Source organism: Heteronotia binoei, chromosome 1, assembly GCF_032191835.1.
Source record: "Heteronotia binoei isolate CCM8104 ecotype False Entrance Well chromosome 1, APGP_CSIRO_Hbin_v1, whole genome shotgun sequence".
Taxonomy (NCBI): Eukaryota; Metazoa; Chordata; class Lepidosauria; order Squamata; family Gekkonidae; genus Heteronotia; species Heteronotia binoei.
Window position 1 is genome coordinate 222,937,178 of NC_083223.1, and position 26,468 is coordinate 222,963,645.

At 42.7% G+C, this 26,468-nt stretch overlaps 1 protein-coding gene across 3 annotated transcripts in view; it reads left to right on the forward strand.

The window, feature by feature from the left end:
- ANAPC1 (anaphase promoting complex subunit 1) overlaps positions 1-26,215 on the forward strand; it is an 89,942-nt gene extending 63,727 nt beyond the window's left edge. For all 3 annotated transcript variants that reach the window (XM_060248268.1, XM_060248282.1, XM_060248275.1), the window contains exons 37-47: positions 3,500-3,693; positions 6,771-6,857; positions 8,854-8,971; positions 9,863-9,940; positions 16,806-16,873; positions 17,643-17,781; positions 20,887-20,973; positions 23,444-23,539; positions 24,027-24,225; positions 24,991-25,125; positions 25,865-26,215. In XM_060248268.1, the coding sequence (XP_060104251.1) occupies positions 3,500-3,693; positions 6,771-6,857; positions 8,854-8,971; positions 9,863-9,940; positions 16,806-16,873; positions 17,643-17,781; positions 20,887-20,973; positions 23,444-23,539; positions 24,027-24,225; positions 24,991-25,125; positions 25,865-25,980 (1,317 nt within the window). In that variant the 3' untranslated portion in view covers positions 25,981-26,215. The remainder of the gene's footprint in view (positions 1-3,499; positions 3,694-6,770; positions 6,858-8,853; positions 8,972-9,862; positions 9,941-16,805; positions 16,874-17,642; positions 17,782-20,886; positions 20,974-23,443; positions 23,540-24,026; positions 24,226-24,990; positions 25,126-25,864) is intronic.
- Positions 26,216-26,468: the final 253 nt, after the last annotated feature.

Consider the following 26,468-nt stretch of genomic DNA (forward strand, 5'->3'; position numbering starts at 1 on the left):
TTCCATATATCTTTACATAGATGACTGGGTCATTGTGGCCCAATCCAAAGAGCAATTTCAAAAAGACATATCAGCCACTCTGTATCTCCTGTCTTCATTGGGTCTTCACGTCAACATGATAAAGTCCAATCTGATCCCAACACAGGACATCCAATTCATAGGCGCATGCCTATCAACAGTACCCCACAAGGCCTACCTCCCTGCAGACAGGGTCTACCATATTCAGTCTCTGGCAGCTGCCATCATATCGCACCCTACCCAAACAACCTTCATTTTTTAGCGCATGCTTATGGCTGCCACAACCTCTGTCCTGTGCTTTGCGAAGCTCCGCATGCAACCCCTGCAATTATGGTTCGTACGGACGTTCCGCCTGCATCGACAGCACCAAATGACTTTACTCACCGTTCCACACCACATTTTTCCATCGCTGGAATGGTGGACACTGAAACATCATCTTCTGGTGGGAATGTCATTCATAAGTTCGCTCCCGTAAGCCATTGTTACGACAGATGCCTCGAGGTGGGGTTGGGGAGCCCACTACGGCACACTAACGGTACAAGGGCAGTGGACAGCCTACGAGAAATCCCTTCATATCAACTGCCTGGAACTCTTGGTGGTCCACAGAGCACTCAAGTCATTCCTACCATCCCTTCATGGTCTGCACATCCAGGTCACCTCAGACAACGTGGCAACTGTGTTTTATATCAACCGTCAGGGGGGCACTGCTTCTGTCCGCCTCTGCAGACGGGCCTTAGCCCTTTGGCATTGGAGCATTGCTCACAACATATTCCTAACAGCTGTATACCTGCCGGGAATCCAAAATGCTCAAGTGGATGCACTAAGTCGTCACCTTGTGAACGACCACGAATGGACCCTCAACTGCAACTATCTTCGAACAGTTTTCAGGACATTTGGGGTTCCGACCATAGATGTCTTTGCCTCTCTGAACAGCGCTCAATGCCCACGCTTCTACACTCAGGGCCCTCCATCCACACAATCTGCGGGAGATGCCTTCCTCCATTCGTGGTCAGGACCACTACACTACCTGTTCCCTCCTATCCAACATGTTCTTCTTAATGCCAGAAAGCCTTCCTCTAGAAAATCCTACTCTCAAAAGTGGAAGCGCTTTGCAGTGTATACTGCTCAACATAACTTCCTTTCTGAATCATCCTCTATAGCTCAGATTCTGACCTACACTTTGTCTCTGTCAAACTCAGGCCTGACCTACTCTTCTCTAAAGGTTCACCTGGCCGCTATTTCAGCCCTTCATCCACACATTGAAGAAAGCACTGTCTTCTCTCATTCCACAACAAAAGCCTTCCTAAAGGGCATTCTGCATCTTCAGCCTCCAATTCACCAACTGAAACCCACATGGTGTTTGTCTCTTGTCCTGAGCCAACTGATGAAACCTCCTTTTGAGCCAATGGCATCCATTCCACTGCATCTCTTGTCTTGGAAGACGGCATTGTTGGTGGCACTCACATCCAGCAGGAGAGTCAGCGATGTTTGTGCCTTTCAGACAGACTCCCCATACACTGTCTTCCACCATAACAGAATGGTTTTATGCCCTGACCCGGCCTTCCTCCCGAAAGTCGTTTCACCTTATCACCTGGGAAAGTTGATCACCCTGCCATCCTTCTTTCAAAAACCTAGTAATGCCGGGCAACGGACCCTACACACGTACGTAGGGCCCTCGCTTTCTACATTGACAGGACACGTCCCTTCCGTAAGGACTCTAGACTTTTTGTGACTTATGGAACACATAACCAGGAATACAAAATCTCAACCCAGAGGTTTTCAAAGTGGGTTGTAGCCGCCATTGCCTTATGCTACCAGTTGGCGAAACAACCCCTCCCTGAACACTTGCGAGCTCATTCCACTAGAGCTGTCTCCACGTCATCAGCCTTCTGTAGAGGTGTACCGATGGAGGACATCTGTGCCGCTGCGGTCTGGTCTTCTCCATCTACGTTTGCCACGCTCTTTGCCCTAGATGTTCATGCTTGGCGTGACGTATCCTTTGGGCAGGGTGTACTTCGCTCCATTTTTGACTGATGCCTCCAGCTCCATGCCCTGTGAGTACAATATTTCTTATTACTTTTACGCACGTTTAACATGTATTCTTCTATTACAGAACCAGCACCCGCCTCCGTGCACTTCAGCTTACCAGTCACCCATGTGTGGGACTGCACAGAGACCACGATGAAGATAAACAGGTTGCTTACCTGTAACTGATGATCTCCGAGTGGTCATCTGTGCAGTCACACACGCCTGCCCAGCCTTCCCCGCTGCTGGCTTATTCTCTCCTTTACTAACATTTTTCTCTACGCAACAGCTAGAAGAAACTGAGTGGGTGGAGCGCCTCCCCCTCGCTCCAGGCATGCACAGTGGATGCCTGCTCCCCAGATCGAGAGGGAATGCGTGCCAAAATAAACGCCTAGGCTAGCTTTGAATTCTCCGAGGTTGGGTTCGATTCCAGGCGGAAAACCCATGTGTGTGACTGCACAGATGACCATTTGAAGATCATCAGTTACAGGTAAACAACCTGTTTTTTCATCCTTTCACAAGATGGAAACCTTAAAAACAGTATTGCTGAAGAGTCCCATAAATAAATAAGGTGTTTAGTGTGGTATAGTGGTTAGAGTGTTGGATTAATATCTGAGAGACCCGGGTTCAGAGCCTCACACTGCCATGAAAATTTACTGGGTGAACTTGGACCGGTCGTTTGCTTTCACCCTCAACAGAGTTGTTGTGTGGATAAAATGGATGAGAGGAGAACAATGTCAGACAAGTTGGGCCCCCATTGGAGAGAAAGGTAGTATACTAATGAAGAAAAATTAAAGGTTAAAAATGTTCACTAATTGTTATAGGCGCAAATATTAATGCTTCTTTGTTATGGCATAGTAATTTACTTAGTTAGATTTCTGAACCACATTGTCAGAAGCATAGTGTGGGTCAAAACAATCATACCAACTCTCAAGACTTTGGAGGGCATCTGTTGAAAGATGATAAACTAATTCTCTTAATCATATGGTATCTTTCCTTTATTTTAAAAATGTTCATTTAGGACTGTTATTGAGTGACCATAAGGAAAATATGGGTCGGTTTATGGGATGCTAAAGTCATTGGCATAGATCGATGGGTAGCCATGTTTGTTAGTAGCAGTAAAAAAGAGTATGAGTCCAGTAGCACCTAAAGACTCACAAAATTGTTGGCAGGATATGAGCTTTTCTGAGTCACTGCTCACTTCTTCAGATCTAGCTAGAATGTTCCAGTGTATAGGGGAAAGGTGGACTCACATTCTAGCTGGATCTGAAGAAGTGAGCAGTGACTCACAAATGCTCATATCCTGCCACAAATTGTGTGAGTCTTTAAAGTGCTACTGGGCTGTTTCTATTTCCCTTGGCATTGTTAGATATGTTAAAACCTATCCTTAAGGATAAGCTTATTTAAAAGGTATAAAAACAAAACTGACAAATGGTCTCTTTAATATCTATTTAAGGCAGGTCATTATAACCTGGAAACTTGTCTGAGTGTGGTGCTGCTCTCCTTGGCGATGGTAATGGCAGGATCTGGAAATCTGAAGGTCCTCCAACTCTGTCGTTTTATGCACAAGAAGACTGGTGGGGAGATGAACTATGGGTTCCACATGGCACATCATATGGCTCTTGGACTTCTTTTTTTGGGAGGAGGAAGGTAACCTACTATTCCAAAGTTGCTCGATGTAAAAAGCTACTCTAATGACTAAGGAGAGAACTGTTGTATTGTAGTGGGCAGAGGGCTGGAATAGGATTAAGAGGCCAGGGTTCAAATACCCTCTGACCCCATGGACTTTGCTTGGTGGCCTTAGGCTGTTCACTCTTTTCTCTGTTAGCTGAACCTGCTGCACAGGGTTGCTGTGAGGATGAAGTGAAGGAGAATTGGAGAGTTCTGTTTGTGAGAAGGTCACTTTCTGTCACTTTCAGTAGCAAGTTTTCGGTCCTTACGGCTCAGGATAAAATAGAAAATACAGGCAGATGTAAAATCTCAGATGATGGAATAGGGGCTGGGCAGAAATTCAGGTGGAAAAGGAGTTCCCTTGCGCTGCATGGCTCCACATTTCCTGCTGTGGCTATTGATTGCTCTGGTACACGCGCATGGCAACAAAAGCAAAACACTTGAGACAGGCCGATGGGAGAATTCATTTTAATCCACTCTTTTTCCTCAAACACAGTTGTGGTGAGAAGTTTTACAGGCAATTTATAATACATCTGTGTAGTCATGTTTTATCAAACCTTGTTCTTAATTATGTCTAAATGTATATATAAACTTCTTTTGTATTGTGTTTGTGAAAGAATTTCCAGAGCCTAAAATTATTTGCTTTGATGCTTTTTCTTCATATACTCAGTTCTTTCTGTCCTTTAAAAATGCTTTTGAATTAATGCTTTTAATATTTTTATTTATTCTTGTATTTACTTCCAATCTCCCTGACGAAGTGTATGTGAAATGTGTAGGGATCTTACAGTAGATTAAAATTAATTCTCCAGCAGGACCAATTGTTTCTTGTTTTTTGCTCTCTGCTTGGCACGGCACTCTTTTCTTGCTCTTACACACTCCCTACAGACCACGTTCCTCCAATTTTTAAACTGTTGCCTCCTTGTATTACTTCAGTTCTCAGCAAAAAGCAATTACAGGTTCTTTATGTACACAGATCATGGGAGGAGAATGAATTATGCAAACTATACCAATTTGCATCAGTATGGTTTGCATAATTAATTCTTTTCCCATGATCTAAGCACATAAAAGCATTTGAAATTATTTTTGGTTGAGAAGTGAGGAGATAGGAGAGCACTGAAGGCATATTGTTAATTAACAGTATTTGCATAAATATGTTTTGCCAGTGGGAAGGCACAGCAACTCAAAGTTTGAGCACCAGGTCCCAGATCACTCCCTGGCATCTCCAGTTAACAGGATATCTGGCAGCAGAGCTGGGCTCTGACTGATATGCTGAAGATCTGCCTGCTAGAGTCAGCAGTGCTGGTCTTGATGGACTAAAATCTGATTCTGTCAACTCCATGATTAAGATGTTCATCTGGCAGGGAAAAAAGGCCAGAATCAAACTCAAAGTTTTACAAGATAGCAAGCTCAGGGGTGGTCTAGCCTTACCTGACTGGAATCTGTACTACAAAGCTTGCTGTATCGCATGGTTGAGAGTTTGGTGTAAGTTAGATAACAGAAAACTATTGACTATCGAGGGAGCCGGCCTGGGTGAGGGTTGGCACAGCTATCTGTGGTATCATGTACCTGTTAAAACTGGCCGCTTTCTTAGACATGAAATAAGAAGATCTTTATATAAGGTTTGGGACGAAATTAAAGTCCAATATACTTATACTCCAAAGTGGCTATCTCCGATAGAAGCTTTCACTCATCCAAACCTGTACAATTGGGACAATTTACAAGATTACACTTACTTGTTAAATGACCAGAATGAACTGATTGAGGAGGAGCTTTCTAAGCAAAGCTGGTGGCTTCAGTGTCAAATCAAATCAAGATTTCGTAAGGACAAGGAAAAAGGCTTCACGAATACACCGATGGAATTAGATTTAATCTTAGATTCTAGACAGAAGATAACCTCCAAAGTGTATGATTGGCTATTACAAATCAAGATGCAGGATGAGGTGGTGAAAGAAGCATGGATACGTTGGTTGAAGGATTTTGGCTATAGCATAGATCTGGAAGAATGGGAGAAACTATGGAAGCAGAACTTAAAATTGATCAAACCAGCAGAATTGAAAGAAAACTTATATAAGATGATATATAGATGGTATCTTACACCAGACAGGTTGGCTAAAATTTATCCCACGTACTCTAATAAATGTTGGAAATGCCATGAAGCTAAAGGGTCTCTGTTTCACATATGGTGGCAGTGTAAAGAGGCCAAAAAATATTGGTCACAAGTTAATATTTGGATCCAAAAAATTTTGAAAATACAAATTAACCATGTACCGGAATTGTATTTGTTAAATATCTGTAGACAAAACCTACCTCTGCCTAAACTGAAATTGTTGTTGTATATAGTTACTACTGCTAGGATATTATATGCCAAATATTGGAAAGCTGATAAAACCTCCAATAGGGATGAATTTATTAATAAGTTGTTGGACGCTGCAGAATCAGATTTAATGTCCGTAAGATTAAGAAATGGAAATGTACCAAAATGTCAAGAGGCTTGGGATCCTGTTTATAAATGGGTTAAAAGTAGAGGTTATGCATTGGAGTAAATATGTCTTTCTCTTTTTCTTGATATTTAAACCTCTCCACCTCCCAGTGGTATGGCTGGGTTTAGGTGTAGAAGTTAGGTGTTTGTATGTAGAGGTAGTCGTTTAGTTTGTGATTTGTTAGGTATGAATGTTTTTTCATTTTTCTTTTCCCCTTTTTTTTCTCTTGTTTTTATGTATCATATGCTTAGTACTTTCTTTTTTCCTTTTTCTATGTGTATCAATTTTTCTTAATAAAAATCTTTTCTACTGTGAAAAAAAAAAATCTGATTCTGTATCAGAATGATCCTTATATTCTGTCATAGGTACATTTTTTTACCATGATATAGAATTTGGATGCATGTGTCCTTAACTATGTGACAAAAACCCACAGAGCATTTTGAGGTGGTTTTTTTTTCATGGCTTGTATACTTTTATGCCCCATCCTTGTCTTCTGCTTTACATTGAAAAGTTGGGTTTTCTTAATGTTATTCATTGCTTCTAGATTAAAACCGCAGGGATTTTTTTGTTTTGCAGGTATTCTCTGAGCACTTCAAATTCTTCTATTGCTGCTCTTCTTTGTGCTTTGTATCCCCACTTCCCAGTTCACAGTACTGACAACAGGTAAGGTATTGACAATTAGAGATGCTTAAAACAAATTGCTGAGGACCACTTTAGTCCAGTGGATAATGCATGCTATATCTGAGAAATTTAAGTTTTAATTCACAGGTATCAGATGAATCCAATAAGTATGCCCTGTGAAGGGCCCTTTGTTCCTGTTTAGGATTGTTAGAAGCAGTCACAATTTGCTCTACATTCTTGGAAGAAATAATGGTACCCTTTGTGACTCATTGTGAACAGTTTGCTAAGCCTTTTTGCAATAAAATTGCTGATCTTACTGAGATTCCATTTTAAGAACAGTTGCTTGGTTCCTCCTTGGAAAATAGCAGAAGTTAGTGCTCAGAAAGTGTTGTTTTGCCGTATGGATGTTAACGTAGGGGGCTACAGGGCCTTGTCCCCAGAACTCATCAACATTTACCTCAAGCCATAGGTTTTTATATGCTGTAATTAGAGAAATTAGTACAGTGATGGCAGACAGTACTATCTCTCTTTTCTGTCAAATTCCAATGAGACAATAGAAGTGCTAAACTGGTATCTGGATTCTGGGAGGATTTGGATGAGGGTGGCAGGCATTTTCTCCATCTAAAAAGAGGCTGCGGTATCAAATCTTTGAGATGTATACTCCCCTCAGAATGATAGAGTCAATTTTGGAATTGTTTTGAAAAAAACTTTTAAATTTTTTTCTGAGTAGAAATGATTTACAGCCCTCTACTTGCAGGCTGTAACTGACACAGCTTACTTTCGGGGGTGGGGGGGGGGAGTCTTTGTCTGGTAATTTCAGTGATAAAGAGACAACCTGGTCATTTCTGTAATAACAATTTTTTTCCAACTTATGTGACAAGGACTCAAACAGAACCAGAGGCCAGACCCAGCCTCACATAGGACTGGCACTTCTGGAAGACTATTGTAATCTGAGTGGTGAATCATAGTTCCTCCGCCTGTACCCAAGATGCCCTGTGGGCCAGACCTGAAGAGGTTTCGGGCACTGGAGATGTTCTCTCTTAAAACCATAATTTTCTTAATGTTCATTTATCTCTCATTATTGAACTTTTAGGAGTGGGTTGTTCAGGCTGATTTCCCTGATACTGGAATGTAGGGAGTACCTGTCTTGAACATTTACCCCACCAGGCTGCTTATCAGTTGACCTTGGGGTGCATTGCTCCCCTCTAAGGTCAATTGTGGGGAAAACATGCACATGCATGTAGTGAAAATCACATATTCCTACATAGTATATAAGTCCCGTAGAATTGTCCCAGTAGCGAACCTTGGCTCAGGCTGGCCTGCAGATCAATTCTGTGCATGTTGATCAGTTGTAGGAAGCTGTTCACTGTCATTCCTGGGGGTTCAAGATAAGCAGAAGGGTGTAAGCATGTATTCATCATTGTGGCTTTTGTGCAGTACCACATTGGGGTCTGCGTGTCTGCAAGACAGCCACAGAAAAGATAAGGCAATGTTTGAGTGGTCTTTGTGCAGACACACATCCCTCCCTCCTTCCCTTCTGTGAACTTTCTGGAACTCTAGTTTCTTGGGGTCTCTGGTGGTGGCATGGAGAGAACTGGGGGAGTAATGCCCCTCCTCCTGATCATGTGATAGTTTTGGTGGGAAAGCACCAGAGAGAGGAGTGGCATTCCTAGTCTACTAAAAAGTTTTGGAAATCTTTTCCATGGTTGGCCTGAACACATGTAGTCCCCCCATGTGTGCCTGCACAGAAGACCACTCAATGAACAACAGTTACAGGCAAATGCAACCCTGTTTTCTCTGTTTTAAAACTCATTAATTTCTTTTATGTGAATTACCAGAGAGATTTAAATAAAGCCATCTGTTTCCTTCACCACTGGTGTGCTTTCTGCTTCCAAATCCCTTAGTACAAAAATACCCTTTTACCTCTTGGCAATACATCTTGCTTTTTAAGGGACAGGACTTCTATGCAGGGCCTTTTTGATTGAATTCAAAAGGTGGATGGGAAAAGGTGTTCCTTACACAGTTATTTTTTATACAGATATCACCTGCAGGCCTTGAGGCATTTGTATGTGCTGGCAGCAGAGCCCAGGCTCCTTGTGCCCATGGATGTGGATACAGACACCCCTTGCTATGCACTGCTAGAGGTTACATACAAGGTAGGTGAATTCTGAATGACATAATGGGTGTCATGAAAGGAAGAGATGGCAAAGGGCACATTATGTTTAGAAGGGTGGGTCTGAAGGGGGATCTGTTCTCTTCTTTCCTCTTAGCCGGACTGTGTGCTGTTGCTGGCCCTTGAGAGAGCTATTCCCTGGTGGATGGAATGGTGGATTAGTGCTGTCAGCTCAAAGCTGAGGTTTTAAATTGAGATTTCCAGCATATAGCTCATGCTTTTAGCTGCTTTGTTGAACCACCACAAAGTTTTGAAAGTACAAAATCATGTTGATGTAAAATGCACTCCATGTGAGGGCCCATTCATTCAAAGGCTGAGATTGCATGACTTCCCCCCCCTTAGGGGAAAAAATGGGGAATCACTCCTAACTGGACTTTCCCATGATTAGATGGGTGCTTTGGAGGGCCTGTTTGTCTTGGAAGGCTCTTGCATCCTTCCTCCTTTGTGTAATTTCAGCATCAAAGCATATTTTTAAATGTTTTAAGCTGAAGTTGTTGAATTATCATGTTGTAAGCCGCCCTGAGACACTTAGGTGAGAAGGGCGGGGTATAAATCTTAATATAAATAAATAAATAAATAACTAAATCTGTAAACCAGATGGCATAAAATACTTTCCATGCTGATTATCCTAAACAAAAAAGCTATCATACAATATTTTTGTTTTGTTTTGTGGATCTTTTTCTTGGTGGTAAGAACATAAGAGAAGCCATGTTGGATCAGGCCAGTGGCCCATCCAGTCCAACACACTGTGTCACACAGTGACCAAAAAACCAGGTGCCATCAGGAGGTCCAGCAGTGAGGTAATGGTGGTGGTGTACTTTACTGAATTACATGGTAGACAAAAAGCATTCCAACTTTTCCCCATATTTTCAAGGGAACTCAGTGGTATGAAGAAACAACTGAAGAGCTAATGGCACCTACCCTTCTCCCGGAACTTCATCTGTTGAAACAGGTATGTAATACAATTCAACATGTGAGGTGCCGACCTAAACAAGCCATTTAACCTAGCAAGAGATATTGAACTTGAGGCCTGAAAAAGCACCTTGCTAACTAATGAGGGCTTTCCATTTCCTCCTCTGCTTCTGATTTTCACCTCAATAACCCTCCCTCTTGTAGGAAGGAACTCACTTGAAACCAGGTAGTTTACCAGCATGGTGGCTAGAAAGGTATTGCCTGTTTTTCTTACATTCCATATAAAATATTTCTCTTCTTCCTAGGAGAAGGGAGTATTTTTAATGTGTTGATTGTGCCTATATGTTCTTACCTGGGAATTAAGATTACAGGCAGAGGTCTCCTGACTGTCCCACCAATTGAAACAGCCCTACTGAAAAGAGGACCTTTTCAGTAGCAGCCCCACAATTACGGAATAATCCCCCAAGGGAGGTGTGCCTGGCCCCTTACTGCTGATCTTCAGTTGAAGACAGTTTTAATTAGAACTGAATTTGACTGATTTGGTTCTTATTTATTGACAATCATAACTATAGTTTTTACATTTAAATTGTGATCTTTTGTATTGTTATATTTTTTGTTTTATTCATATTGTTTTATAGTTTTTTTAAAAATTATTTTATGTATATTGTCAGCCATCTTGAGTTCTGCAAGGATGAAAAATGGCTAATAAATGTTATAAATAAATAACCATTAGCACATTTTTTTATTTCCAACTTTTAAATAATTCAGATGTATTTATTAAAATACCTATATCCAATTTATGGCTAGCAAATTTCATGGTCTATGTGCTACATTTAGAATATATTGTTACAGCTAGGGGTATGTAAGGAGGGGGAGGTATTTTTGGGGTTCAGGTATACCAAACCTGAAAAATATCTATATTTCCCAATATTTGCAACTCTCCTTATCAGTATGGCATTGGGATTCAGGAAATTATTTGAATTGCTGATTATTCCCTGCTCCCTTATAGCCTATGGGGATGATAATGGAAAATCAATCTGAGGCTCTGGGGGACCCCTGTTTTTTGGGAAATCCCCCTTCCGGTTTTTGATGGTGTGCTGCTGAAAGCGGCCCATAGGGTCAAGAGCTTGGGGGTTCTTCTGGAGCCTTCATTATCAATGAAGGCACAGATAGTGGCCACTGCCAAGTCCGCGTTCTTTCACCTTCGACAGGCGAAGCAGTTGGCCCCCTTCCTGGAGCGCCGGGACCTAGCAACGGTGATCCATGCTATGGTCACCTCGAGACTGGACTACTGTAATGCCCTCTACATGGGGCTGCCCTTGTGTCGAACTCGGCGGCTGCAGCTGGTGCAGAACTCAGCGGCTAGGCTGCTGTTGGGACTCCCAAGATGGGAGCACATACAGCCGGGGCTGCGCGGACTGCACTGGCTGCCAGTGGTGTACCGAGTCCATTACAAAGTGCTAGTTATCACCTTTAAAGCCCTATATGGCTGAGGACCTGCCTACTTAAGGGACCGTCTCTCCCCATATGAACCCCAGAGAGCGCTGAGGTCAGCTGGAAAGAACCAGCTGAATATCCCTGGGCCAAGGGAGACCAGATTGAAGACCACCCGGGATCGGGCCTTCTCCATTGCAGCTCCACTGCTGTGGAATCAACTCCCGGAGGAGGTACGGGCCCTGCGATGTTTAGACCAATTCCGCAGGGCCTGTAAGACCTACCTCTTCAAAATAGCCCTCACCTAATACTGAGCCAAGAAAGTTTCGCTGGACATGTTTTAGCCACTGAATTTTATTAAAGACCAAGTTATAGCACCACAATGTTAATTTTTAATACAAGTTGTTAATGATTTAATGATGATTTTATAATTGTAATTGTAATTACTATGTATGGTTTTATTGTATATTACATTCGTATGTTGTGAGCCGCCCTGAGCCTGCCCTGGCGGGGAGGGCGGGATACAAATAAAAAGTATTATTATTATTATTATTATTATTTTTTTTTTTTTTGAGGCAGAGGCACCAGATTTGTAGCATAGCTGCTGTTGACTTTCCTAAAATCCCTCCAAGTTTCAAAAAGATTGGACCAGGCTCCAGAAGGAGGTGCCCCCATCCTCTGTTGTATCTAATTGAGGAAAAAAGCATGTAATGGGACATGGTCCCTTGAAATGCTTCTCCAAGCCATGTCACAAGTCCAAAGGAACAAGTTCACCCAGTAGCCTTCTGGGTGAACTTAGGTAGTTGAATACAGATCTCTGATTTGTATTTGGCTTAAGTAATAGCTGGAAAATACTGATTAGGGTTTTTTTTTCAGAGATTTATTCTGTTTGGTTTATACTGAATTTGCATCCCTAGTTACAACCTAACTAAATAGTTGAGTTATGTTTCCATTCAGCAGAGCTGATATGGTACTGGTGTGAGTGTGTGTGTGTTGGGAGGTAATAATAGCTTAATCTTTTTCAGTGTCCTGCCGTGTACATCTTTAGCATTTCTTTTTTACAGATAAACTCTCATTGTACCACACCAAATTAAGATGGAAGCAGCTGGATAAGGGAGAGGAACTTCTTTTCTGTTTATATAGAACAATTCAGCATATTTATTTTATACAGCTTGTGTGTACGTTAAGTGCCATCAAGTCACTTCTGACTTATAGTGACTCTATAAATCAGGGGTGGCCAACGGTAGCTCTCCGGATGTTGTTTTTTTTTGCCTACAACTCCCATCAGCCCCAGCCAGCATGGTGAATGGCTGGGGCTGATGGGAGTTGTAGGCAAAAAAACATCTGGAGAGCTACCGTTGGCCACCCCTGCTATAAATAATCACCTCCAAAACATCCTGACATTAACAGCCTTGGTCAGGTGTTGCAAACTGAGAGCTGTGGCTTCTTTGATTGGGTAAATCCGTCTTGCCTTCAACTGCCCTAGCATTATTGTGTGGTTATAGAGCGTAGTGGTTATGATAACAAACATGTGTTACGCAAAGTGGTGGGGAGATAATATACCTTTTTCCTATGTACTAGTGGAAGCTAGTTTCTGCACAAGCTCAGGGGAAGAAGGGATATTTTCTTCCAGGGCTTGTCCCTTGCACTCATAAAAGTACAACACCAGGAGATGGGGATGTCTTTCTGGAGGGCTGTTTCTTAAATCTTCCCAGCCACCCCTATTGAGTGTCTCTTTTGCCCAACTAAAACAATTCCTTAACAAGAAACCATGCTTGTTCTAGCATTGGCCCACAATTGTGGAGCAGTTTACCAGTGGACATGTGTCAGGGTCCTCCTTTGTTGGTCTTTAAAAAGTTTTTTAGAATGGTTTTATTCTGAGAGGGGTTTCTAGGGACTCCTGTTGAATTTTATTGAAGCCAGAGAGGTTTTCTAATTGTGATTTTTGAGTCTTTTTGTGGATTTGTAGACTCTCTTACAACAACAACAACAAAATTTTATTTGTATCCCGCCCTCCCCGCCGGAGCAGGCTCAGGGCGGCTGAAAGCATCAATTCAAATTTCAATTATACAAGGAAAAACAAAGAAAACAAAATTACATTTAAACATTGAACATTAAAATTCTGGTTAAGTTTAAAAATTAATTAAATTAAATTGATAAAAGTGCTAATGCTATTTGTTCTTTTATGATGGCGGTTATCATTAGCAATTTCTTTCTTCATCAGCGAAAGCCAGTCGGAAGAGGAAGGTCTTGCAGGCCCTGCGGAATTGTTCAAGATCCCGCAGGGCCCTCATTTCCTCTGGAAGTTGGTTCCATAGGCTCGGGGCTACAGAGGAGAAGGCCCAGTTACGGGTGCTTTGCAGCTTCACCTCTCTCGGTCCGGGAGTAGTCAACAAGTTTTTCCCGGCTGACCTCAGTGCTCTCTGGGGTTCGTATGGGGAGAGACGGTCCCTAAGGTAGACAGGTCCTCGACCATATAGGGCTTTAAAGGTAATGACCAGCACTTTGTAACGAACCCGGTATATAACTGGCAGCCAGTGCAGCTCGCGCAGTCCAGGCTGTATGTGCTCCCATTTAGGAAGCCCCAACAACAGTCTAGCCGCTGCATTCTGCACCAGCTGCAGCTTCCGGGTTCGGTACAGAGGTAGCCCCATGTAGAGGGCATTACAGTAATCCAGTCTCGAGGTGACCGTTGCGTGAAGTACCGTAGCCAGATCTTGGCGCTCTAGGAAGGGAGCCAACTGCTTTGCCTGCCTTAGGTGGAAAAAGGCTGACTTGGCAGTGGCTGCAATCTGGGCCTCCATTGATAATGAAGGCTCTAGTAAAACTCCCAGACTCCTAACCCGGTGTGCTGCTTTCAGCGGCGCCCCGTCGAAGACCGGAAGAGGTATTTCCCCTTCCCGAGCGCCCCGATCCAGGCAAAGGACTTCTGTCTTCGCTGGATTCAGTTTCAGCCCACTCCCCCTCAACCAAGTTGCCATATCCTGCAAGGCCCGGTCTAAATTCTCAGGGACGCAGTCAGGCTGGCCGTCCATCAGCAGATAGAGTTGGGTGTCATCAGCATATTGATGGCACCCAAGTCCATGTCTCCTGGCAATCTGGGCAAGAGGGCGCATATAGATATTAAATAACATTGGTGAGAGAACTGCCCCCTGGGGCACTCCACAATCCAGTGTGCGCCTCCGGGACTGTTCGCCCCCAATTGCCACCCTTCGTCCCCGATCCTCGAGGAAGGAGGAGAGCCATTGTAAGGCAGACCCCCTCACCCCTATATCGGCGAGGCGGTGGGTCAGTAGCCGATGGTCGACCGTGTCAAACGCGGCCAACAGATCTAACAGCATCAGCACCGCCACACCGCCCCGATCCAGGTGCCGTTGGAGATCATCTACCAGGGCGACCAGTACTGTCTCCGTCCCGTAACCCGGGCGAAAGCCGGACTGGCAAGGGTCTAGGATGGAAGCGTCATCCAGAAAGCTCTGCAACTGCGACGCCACTGCCCTCTCTATTATTTTACCTAAAAACGGTAAATTAGAGACCGGTCGGTAGTTTGCCAATTCGGCCGTGTCTGCTGTACTTTTTTTCAAGAGGGGTCGGACCAAAGCCTCTTTCAGAGATGATGGAAAGCGCCCCTCCGAGAGGGATCTATTTATGATGTCCCGTAAAGGACATTCAAGCTCCCTCAGGCAAGATTTAATTAGCCAGGAGGGGCATGGGTCCAAATCACAAGTTGTAGGGCGCGCAGAGGAGAGGATTCCGTCAACTTCCTCCAGGCTGGGCGGGTCGAAATGATCCAGAGTTAAATCAGAAGACAGGCATGGGGCCTTGGGCTCATGTACTGTATCTAAGGTGATGGGCAGGTCCTGGCGGAGTGACGTGATTTTGTCTGCAAAAAATTTTGCAAAAGCCTCACAGCCTATTTCTAATTCTCTAACGTTTGGTCTGCCCTGGGGCAGTGTAGTTAAATGTCCAATTATTTTAAACAATTGTGCCGGGCGCGAATTTGCAGACGCAATCTTGGCCGCGAAGTACTTCTTTTTCGCGGCCTTGACTGCCATCTCATACGACCTCATAAACGTTCTGTAGGATGTTCTCGCCGCTTCGCCACGAGTGCGCCGCCACTGCCTCTCTAGTCGTCAGAGTCCTTGTTTCAACCGGCGTAGCTCCGAGGTATACCAGGGAGCCAGCCTTGAACGAGGGCGCAGAGGACGTCGGGGTGCGATCTCGTTGATTGCCCCAGATAGCCGGTCTTGCCAGGCATCAACCAGGGCATCAAGGGAATCACAAGGGGGCCAAGGATCCCGAAGAGCCGTTTGGAACCGTTCCAGGTCCATCAGGCTCCGTGGGCGAGCCAAAATAGGCTCTCCGCCCTTACAGGGTTGTGGTAGCATCTCCATACGAGCCTTGAGGGCTAGGTGATCCGACCATGGTATCGCCTCCGTTGCGATTTCGTTCACTTTAATCCCGGTCGCAAAGATCAGATCTAATGTGTGCCCAGCCTGGTACGTGGGAGTCGTAACAAATTGGGAGAGTCCCCGTGTCGCCATGGAAGACACTAGGTCCATCGCCTGAGTGGAAGCCGCGTCATCGGCATGGACATTGAAGTCACCCAGGACCAAGAGCCCTGGGTACTCCAACGCCCAGCCGGACACCGCCTCCATCAGGGATGGTAAGGCGCTGGCCGGTGCGTTAGGCGGACGGTACACCAGCCAGATCGCCAACCTCTCCCCGACATCCCACGCAAGGCCGACACACTCAACACCGTCGATCTTTGGGGCCGGGAGGGCCCGGAAGGAGTAAGCCTCCCGTATGAATACCGCCCCCCGCCCGCTAATCCGCGACTGGTGGAAGACCGAGTAACCTGGGGGAGTCATCTGGGAGAGTGCCGTCGTCTCTCCCTCTTGAACCCAGGTCTCGGTCACGCAAGCCAGGTCAGCATCCTGCCGAAGCAGGAAGTCCCTAATGGTCTCGATCTTATTATTTATAGACCTGGCGTTGCATAACACCAATGTCGGACGCGGGCAATTTCTCTTGGTCCCCCTACTTGTCTCCGTTGGGATGGGAAGTAGACTAGAAGGGGGCCGAGCACTGTTTTGTCTCCGTCTCCTTCTCTCGTATCTCCGTCCATTCCCACCGTCATATCTTCCCCTCCCCAGGAGCACTGGAATCCCCTGACCGGACATCCCAAAGCCTATTCTTTGATGGTTATATTAGAATGGTAATGTTCAACTGACTAATTTACATACACAGCACAGATCCCCGGCCCACCCCCTTAATGGATTTGTGGTGTATATATTTATAAGCTAACTCAAGTTCCCAGAAAGGTAAGGGGTACATATTTAAAATGAATGACTAAAGTGTGTGGAAGGCTCTTTTGTGCGTTAGACATAAACAGCCTATGGTGCTTTGGATCCCACCCAGTACATTTATTTTTCTGACCTGTAACTAGCAGCTGAAATATTGTATGTTTTCAGATCCGAGTGAAAGGTCCACGGTACTGGGAACTACTGATAGATCTAAGCAAAGGCGTTCATCATTTGAAGTGAGTATTCATGATGGAAGCTGTTCTGTAGGAGCTCAGTGCACCATGATTATGATGGTATAGTGTCCAAACTGAAGATGTCCTTGTGATTTTTTTTTGGGGGGGGGCAACCAAAAACCAACCCTTTTGCATGCAGGTGTTATCAGTTACTGGGGGCAAGCAGATGTGGAATTTTGCCTTCTGCACATTGGAAACCCATGCTGGGATTCAGCTGCATGCACATAACAAAATAATCTAGTGCAGATGGGCAGAACAAGGCGTTGTGCAGAATGAAAATCCAAATAATAGAAATGCAAAACCTCTGTCTCTTTCCCCTTGACACATACTATTATATTGGCGAAATGAAAAGTGAATCCTATATTTGGAAGCATCCAGGATACAACTCCCCAAAGAGTTGTTCTTTCCATATGAAACCATATAATGTACCAAGAAACAAGTCCCCTGAAGGCCTTAAGGAATTATGAGTTTCCCTTCTGGAAAGTCTGCAGATAACTTTCATTCCTTTTATGACATTCTCACACTTTGTGTTTGTATACAAGATAGAGGCATACTTGCAGATCTCCTTTTCAGTAGAATCCATGGATATAAATAACAGTGCTTCACACAGGCGGTTGAGTAGGATATAGAATATTTGTCAGGCTTCACAATGCAAGGAAGTATTTTCACTGTACTTACTGTCATTAAATTGTACTCCAGTTGTCCACATATTAACCTGAAAAATGAATGGTTTTAAAGAAGTTTTGTTATCTGTTCTTAATTCCTTTTCCAGATCAATTCTTTCCAAGGATGGTGTCCTCTATGTCAAATTGAGGGCTGGGCAGCTTTCATACAAGGAGGATCCAATGGGTTGGCGTAGTTTGCTGGCACAGACTGTCACTCACCGAAATGCAGATGCTCGGGCTTTCAAGGTAATCATTGTGCAGCCATGAAGCAAAGAAAGCTGAAAGTGAGTCTGTGTTGCTTCCTGCTCTTACTAGCAATACTGCCAGCTGCAGCAATATATTAGAACATCTCATGTGCATTTTGGCCAGAATATACAACAAAACAGTGCTTAGCTTAGGAAACTGAATTTTTCATTGGGTTATGAAGTCAGGCATACATTGAAAAACTAATACAGGGAAACTCATATGTTCATATCCGGTGCCTCCCAAGCAGCTTGAGTATTCATGGTTTCTTTCTTTACTGGAATGCTCAATATCCAAAGTATCGTTCAAAAATTAAATTGAAATTTTAACTTTTATTGCTTCAGAAGAGAGGTCAGGAATATGTTTGTAAAAATTACTTAATGAAGTTAAGCTCAAATTCATTATTCCACTCTTCTGTATATCAGCGGATTGGACTCAAACTAATGCTTCTGTGGGAAGAAGGCCTTCTGTCAGCAGAGTGTGATTTTCCAGCCTTCCACCTCTCCCAGTACCCCCAAATGCTGCTGTAGCAGCTATGGGATGAGATAGAGAGGGGAAGGCTCTGAGGCAGCTGTTTTCAGAACTGAAAAATATCCAATCTCTTATGTGGAAATGCGCTAGGACTCTGGCTGTTGTACTTGTATGTGAGATAAATAGAGACCATTGCGTTTTAGATTTTTTGATTTGACAAACAAAACACAGATGAACATGAACAACACAGGTATATTCAATAGAAAATGGAGTATTAAATAAGGTTAAAATGATGTGTATATAACTTATATTTATAAAAAGTAAATCTGGCTCTCAAATAGTCCCTGGACACTACCTCAGGCTCAAGACTGCTCTTTTCTCTCACAGTGCACCTTTCATAGAACCCACACACACTAGTTAGGAGTGATGGGCCCTTAACAGGATGCTTATTTTTACCTTTAAAATAAGCTTTCTTCCCTAAGCTGACACTCTTTGCAGAACCATTAAAAACCCTATCCAAAAGCAGAAGCTTTTCTTCACCCTTCCTTAGCTGAGGCTGGCTCAGCCCCTTCCATTCAGTGGAATTTCATAGGCTGGCAATCACTTGGATTTGCATGAGGCCTAAATCATAAGGACTGGCTCAGAGCCCTGGAAGAGAGACAGCACTCCTCAATTCTCTTCCTGAGAATCCCCTCTTCCCCAGGAACAGGATTGCAGGATGGGTAGGTGGAATGTTGGGGATGCCATCATAAGGGAGAGGAGGGGAAAAGTCACCTGGCACATGGAAGGCCTTCTGGCCATTGTAACATTAGTTGGGTCCACCCCAGTGTGTTTAAAAAGATTAATTTAGTGGAGGGGGGGTTTCCTCCACTTGAGAATTGTGTTGTCAGAAGCAAAGTGCTCTAAAATAAACTGAGGAATGTGTGTGTGTATGTGTACAGTGCCATCATGTTACAGCTGAGCTATGGTGACCCCACCAAGGAGTTTTCAAGGCAAGAAAGAAGCAGAGGTAGTTTACCATTGCCTTTCTCTGCAGAGTCTTCCTTGGTGACCTCCCTTCCTAGTACTGACCCTTCTTAGCTACCAAGATCTGATGAGAGCAGCCTATACCATGCTGCCTTCCCTTCCAAATGGAGAGATACTACAGCTGAAACCAAACAGATGCAAACTGTGCTTGAACTAGGGTTGCCAGGTTCCCCCAGTCACCAGCAGGGGATGGGGGGGTAGAGTTGCTAGATCCATGTTGGGAAACTTCTGGAGATCTGGGGATGGAGTCTGGGAAGGACAGGGATTTTGTTGGGATACAATGCCACAGAGTCCACCCTCCAAAACATCCATTTTCTCCATGGAAACTGATCTCGTAGTCTGGTGATTAACTGTAATCTCTCTAGTATGGAGATGGAGGCTGGCATTCCTACCCTGAACTCATACTCTATAATTAATACAATGATTTGTTCTGAGCTGATGTTCTGCTTTTGTGCCTGCATTATTGGTATTCATCAGACCACACAGCTGGGCCAGTAAAATAAAACAAAGTCCTGTGGCAATTTAAAGACTAGCAACATTTGTTTGAGGATGGGGCTGTGGCTCAGTGGTAGGACACCTGATTGGCACACTGAAGGGCCTAAGTTCAATGCCTGGCATCTCTAGTTAAAAAGGACCAGGCAGTAGGAGATATGGAAGTTCACTGCCTGAGATAGCTGGAGAGCTGCCACCAGTCTGACCTTGATAGACCAGTGGTCTGATTCAGTATAAGGCTGCTACACGGTATAGGTTTTTCAGTGTGCCATTGTAAAAACTCTATATGAATTTAAGCTACAGGTAGGAAGGACAGTTTTTCATGGATGCTGAGTAACAGGTTAAAGTAGTCAAGATCTGACCATGCGGTGATAGTGGCTGCCAGCCCAACTGATTGCAAAGGGATAGCCATATTAGTCTCTTATGGCAAAATAAACCAAAAGGCCAATGGCACCTTAAAGACTAATAACATTTATTTCAATATGATCTCTTGAGAGACACAACTCACTTTCTCAGATATGTCATATGACATATTATTGATTTTTATGACTGGTATGCATCTGTGAATCTGGTCACCCAGTGTTCAAATTTCGGAGGGAAAATTATTATCCAAATCAGATTGTTATGGTTTGATTGTCTGTCAACCACATACAGTTCTTCTTTTTTGCTAAGAGATAATTTTATAATCTATCTCAGTTAACTGATTTTATTGGTTTTTATTGTATTTATTCATTATTGTAAATTTATGATTGTATCTATTATTAATTGTTGTAAATCGCCCAGAGCCCGGCATAAGGCAGGATGAGTCGAATCATAAAATGAATTAACAACAGCAACCAGGGCTTTTTTTGAGCAGGAATGCAGTTCCGGCTGGCTTGGGATCAGGGGGTGTGGCCTAATATGCAAATAAGTTCCTGCTGGGCTTTTTCTACAAAAAAAGCTCTGACAACAACATCAAATTAATAGTAACTTCTGTCCACTACATTTTCAGATGGATAGTGCTCATTTTGTGTCAAGAAAGTGAAAGATTGCATTAGGAAGGGGTTATCTTGGCTGTGGTTTCTCATAAACTAAAGAAGAGGAAATAATTCTTAATTTAAAATACCACTTTATTTTCAGCCAGAAGCCATTTCTGCTTTCACATCTGATCCTGCGTTGCTTTCATTTGCGGACTACTTTTGCAAACCATCTGCAAATATGGGGCAGGTATGTGTCAGGATCTTGCTTTTTAAAAAGTGCATGCTTTATGAGGAAACAATCTAGGCAACAGAATATAAGTCATTACATCAAGGAGTGAAGGTCTAGAAAAGTACTTAATATGCAGAAGAAACTAACTTTCCATTAAAGAAAAAATATAAGTGCCCATTAAAATTGTATTCCAGGCGGCTGAATAGGTACATTCATGTAGGAACCAATCTTGCATGTAGGATAGCCCCCGACAGTCTAATTTTTGATGGGCTCAGCTCATTCACATTTAAAGCAGCTCTGTTGAATGTCCTCCACACAAATATTCTTGTCCCTATTTCCATGTAAGATGGATGGACCATTTGAACAGTAAACGATTCTGCATTCCCAGTTTTGTTGCAACTGCAACAATACCCTCAGTTACAACAGCTCTGAAAAAGGCTGTTCTTATGACTGAAGTTGCATGCAATATACTTCCAGTCTACATGTTATTTCCCCTATGCAAACAAAGATGAGTGTGCAGTTGTTCTTGGGGAGGATATAGGATGAAATAAAGGTAAAGGTAGTCCCTTGTGCAAGCACCAGTGGTTTCCGCCTCTGGGGTGATGTTGCTTTCACAACGTTTTCATGGCAGACTTTTTACGGGGTGGTTTGCCATTGCCTTCCCCAGTCATCTACACTTTCCCCTCAGCAAGCTGGGTACTCATTTTAGTGACCTTGGAAGGATGGAGCCGGCTACCTGAACCCAGCTTCCACCGGGATCGAACTCAGGTCATGAGCAGAGCTTAGGACTGCAGAACTGCAGCTCTGCACCATGGGGCTCTTTACAGGATGAAATACTAACATGTTAATTGATCTTGAGCTGTCTGTCTTTCTCTGGAGATCCATATTGACTCTCTGCAAACAGCTGTTTTTCAAAATCTCTGCTGATTCATAGCTGCTGTCCACCAACACCCTTGGCATTTATTCATTTAACTGAATGCATGCGCTGCTCTGTCCCATAAGATTTATTTGTGGCATTTACAAGCAGACCCACAAGCACCTTCTCCACATTTGACACTTCTTTTCTTTCCCTGTTTTGTTCTTACTCTGTTCCTTGAAGCTTCCTTGATTCCTTCTCTTCCTTCAACTTCACCTTCTTTTCCTCAGTTCTGGTTTTGCTTCCTCTTCTTCATTACTATCTTTCCTACCTGTCTACTCATCTAAAGTTTCAAGGTGAAACTGCAGCAGCTATTTTGGATTACCTGGGCAATACCACAGTTGCCTGCAGTTGCCTAGGTAATTCCAAATGGCTGCTGAGATCTTGTGAAGTAATCTTGTAAATTCTTTTAAAAGATTTAGTAGTATTTTTATCCACCCCACCTTTGTAATTTAAGATTTTTGTTCATATTTTGAAGCTCTTCCAGATTGCCTGAAGCATTTTCCTTATCTGTACCTTTGCCCCATTCTATGGATTTTTTGATCCATACTCTGGGGCTATGTTCAAAATTAGATATAGAGATTTTCCCAACACTAATGTTGTCACAGCAATTCCTCTTTTTGTGTGTGTGTTTTACAAAAGAAATAAGCTAACAAGGGTATCAAGTTTCGTGTATGATGAGATCAGCTCAGCAATTCTTGCTGATAATCTGTTGTTTAATTTTAAAAATAGTGTTTTTTTCTGTGGGCACCCTCCCCCCCCCCCCCCCAGTGCTTTTCTGAAACAGCCTCCCTGAGGCATCTGCTTTTCAGCATCTTAGATTTTAGGGGAACTTGCAAAACCTGACTTTTTTGCAGCCTTTTTTTGCTGATGGTTTTGATTTTTCAGGTTGAGTGGAAGTTGCTGGAGATGTTTGTCTTTTGAAGTTTTATTGCTGTGACTAATTTTTAAATCGTTTTTGGTATTGTAAAGTCTGTCTATTTCAATTTTTCTTGTGAGCTACTGTGAACTTCCTGGGAGAACAACATATAAATATTTTAAATAAATAAAAATAACAGGAAAGGGGGACCGCAACTGCAGGGAAGTTCTTGGCTATTTTATGAACTTCTTCTAGTTGATGAAAGGTATATTTAAGATTACATCCATTTGAATTTGAGGACTCATTTGTAATCTTTGCCTGTGGCAATACTGTAATATATTCATTTAATATATATTGGAAGATTCATTTTTTGCCTTAAATCACAGTTTGTTACTGCACAACAGAAAAGTTTCTCCAGTCTAAAGACAATGGGAAGCTGTTCTAGAGTGAAGACTCTACTCCTCTTTACAGATGGAAAACTAATCTCCAATTGTACTGCATAGTTGTACTACACAATTATATTATACAAAGGCTTTGGAAGGCCTAAGTATCCTTGGTTTTTGTAGGCTTAAAAATAGGAAGTATGCGTGAGGAAATGCTCACATATTTATGAATTCTACCCTATTAAACACTCTAAAGAAACCGGCAGATTAAACTAATATATGCTAGTTGCCATTCAGGGGGTGCATTTTGTAAATTGTGTCTCTTTTCAGAAACTGGAGGTGTTTGACCTCTTCTCGTCTATACTATACGAGTGTGTAACTCAGGAGAATCCAGAGATGCTCCCAGCTTACATAGCAATTGACCAGGTAAAGGAAATGATTCCATTTTTGCCCCTCAATAGCTGTGGTTGTGTATGTGGTTACTTTCTCTGCTACTGCTGATTTCTGAAAAGAAGCCTTTATGAATCTCTAATAGTAAAAATACAAGGGTGCTGATGCGTTTCAAATTGAGTTCTGAAAGTCTGTCTTGAAGGGTGAGTTTATGGAGTACTTTTTCACAGAAAAATGTTGCTTCTTAACTGTAGTCCCCGTATTTTATTTTCAAAATTTATATACCACTTTTCAAAGAAATATCCTGACCAATATGTGTAGGAGAGACCCATTTGTATGAATAAGGAATAACAAATTATAGCAGGGAACTGACAAATTCAGCTTTAGGTTTCCTCCCATTTAAAGTTTATTAGAAAACAAAAATTCCAAGAAAGGATTTTATAGAGTTTTAAAAGCTTTGTCTATGGGAATAAGTTTGTTTGCTTCTACAGTTCGTTCCATCTCTGTTTAATTTTTCTACTAGGCTGTGAGAAGATTAGAAAGAAGAGAAATGTCTGAGACATTTGATTTGTGGCAGATAAAGTTGGTTCTAGAATTTTTTAATTCCAGAAGTCATCAGGACAGAGTGAGGAAGAACCCACACCGAGGGCTTTTCATGAACTCTGAGTTTTTACCTGTGATGAAGTGTTCTATTGATAATGCCTTGGACCAGTGGCTTCAAGGTAAAAGACTGTCAATGTTTAGATGAGTCTGAGACAGCTGAGGTGTTAGTCATGAGTTATCTCTGGATTGTCCACACAACTAAGTCGAGCATAATCTCCTACCCTAAAACTACTGTGGTTCTTACATTTTGTAAGTGTTTGTGCAAAGCTGGAGATTTTTGAAAGCCAACCAGCCATGTTGAAGCCATTCTAAAAATCTGGCTACGTATATTTTCATTTTTAACAGTCCACTTAGAAAAGATTCTGTGGTTCAAACAGCATAATATAAATTTCACTGTGCATAGAATGTTGGGGAATCAAAGAGACAAGGGCCTTACATGTGCTGTGAAGGGATTACTGGTGGGCTTTTGTTTGGAGTCAGCTTTGTACAGCTCTCCAGGGAATATCTCATGCTCTGAGAATGCTGCTGGCGGGAGGTCAATGTCTTTGAATGAGTGCTTGGGGATAACTGAGTGACTGATATTTCTTCTAGGGGGTAGCCATGTTAGTCTGTGAGGCATATATGAGGCAGAAAAATTATGAATGGACAGGGTCAAGGGTCTGTGAAATGCGGGAAGTGCAAGATGAAAATGTAACTAAGTAAAATTCAAATGTTATCACAAGAAGGAAAGAGATGTTACACAATACTGGAAATTGGTAACATGATTCTCTAGTTTTTCTAAAGCAGTTAGTGCCTCTTAATACCTTCTGTACATCTGTTCAGATCATTATTTAGCAAGTGAAGAAGGCCTCTGATCCTCAGTGTACCTCTTTCTTGCATTACAGTTGGTGGTGATGTCTGTTTGCACTCCTATTTAAGTGGGCAGCCAACTGATGAGTCTCAGCTCAGCATGTTAGCCTGCTTCCTTGTATACCATTCTGTCCCAACTCCAGGGCAGCTGTTTGCTGGAGGTTTGGAAGGTAAGATTAAATATCAATTCTGTATTAAATCAAGACAAAATGCTGCAGCTTAACAAACAAGACAGATCCCCCCCCCCCCCCAGTTTGGACCATTGGTTATAACAAAAATAGAATTTAATATACTGAGTATGCAATTTCAATCTCTAAGCAGTCATTGATCATTAAATGTAGCATGTAGTTTTCCCATACTGCAGACAATGGGACTGGAGTGTGCTGGGACTGAGAAAGTTGTTTGTCTAAGGCTGCCTGGTGAGTTCACAGCTGAGATGAGATTTAAATCAGGGACCTGCTGATGCATAGCTCAGTCTTCTGGCCACTATGCTACACTAGCTTTCAATGTGTTGGTTGAATAGCCATATAGCTAGAAAACCCCAAACCATCACAAGGCTCTTACTCTGCTTTCAAAATACAGAGTGCTTCCAAACAAATTTATAGCTATGACTTGCCTTGTCCCAAACCACTGCATTTTTTTTATTGGAGCTTCCATATGACTATGTTATGCATCCATTCCCCTGTGACTCCTCCTGTGGTTTTCTCCACTGTTTCCTAAACTTGCTTTATTAAAATCTTTGGAAAGATTTCTGGATGCTTGTGCTGTTGCTGTGGCTTCATTTGCATCTGCAATGGCAATGAGAGTGCCAGGGGGAATTGTTGTCTGTTACGTGGAAGCAGTTATAGTGTTTCAGTATGTGCCTTCTGTTTAGAGATGCAATCACTTTTCCTTCTTTTATTTGTCTAGGTAGTACAAGCTTTTCTGAATTGCTGTTGAAATTCAAGCCATTGAAACTGCCGGTCCGTGCACTGCTAAGACTTGCTCCTGTGCTCCTGGGAAATCCACAGTCAATGGTTTTGTGAAGAAAAGATTATGAATTTAACACAACCAAGTGACCAAAATGCCAGTACCAGTGCAGTATTTGACCTTGAATGGAAGATGTGTCTGAGCTCAGACTACAGCTAATACATTTTTTCATTCCCTTTATATGTTTTGAGAGTGCCAGGGAGAGGTTTATATATTGTTGGATGATCAATGTGTCCATGCAAATTAATACATTTAGTTTTTGTAAATAAAGCTTGTTTGCAAAAAAACAAAGGGTCTGCTGATGAATTGGGCAAATAAACCATCTGGAAGTAATTTGTCAGCCCTGGCACTTGATTAATTGCTTCTAATGGTACCAAAAGGAGATAGTTAATTCAAAATCTTCAGAAACAACCAAAGCCAAGCTCAGCTCTTTCTCTCAAGGTTTATTCACATGAAAATTTCCAGCACATGAAGTTGCTTAAAATAAGACTAAAGATACTGTGATGAATGTTGTGGCCCTACTATGGTATCTTTTCTGACTATA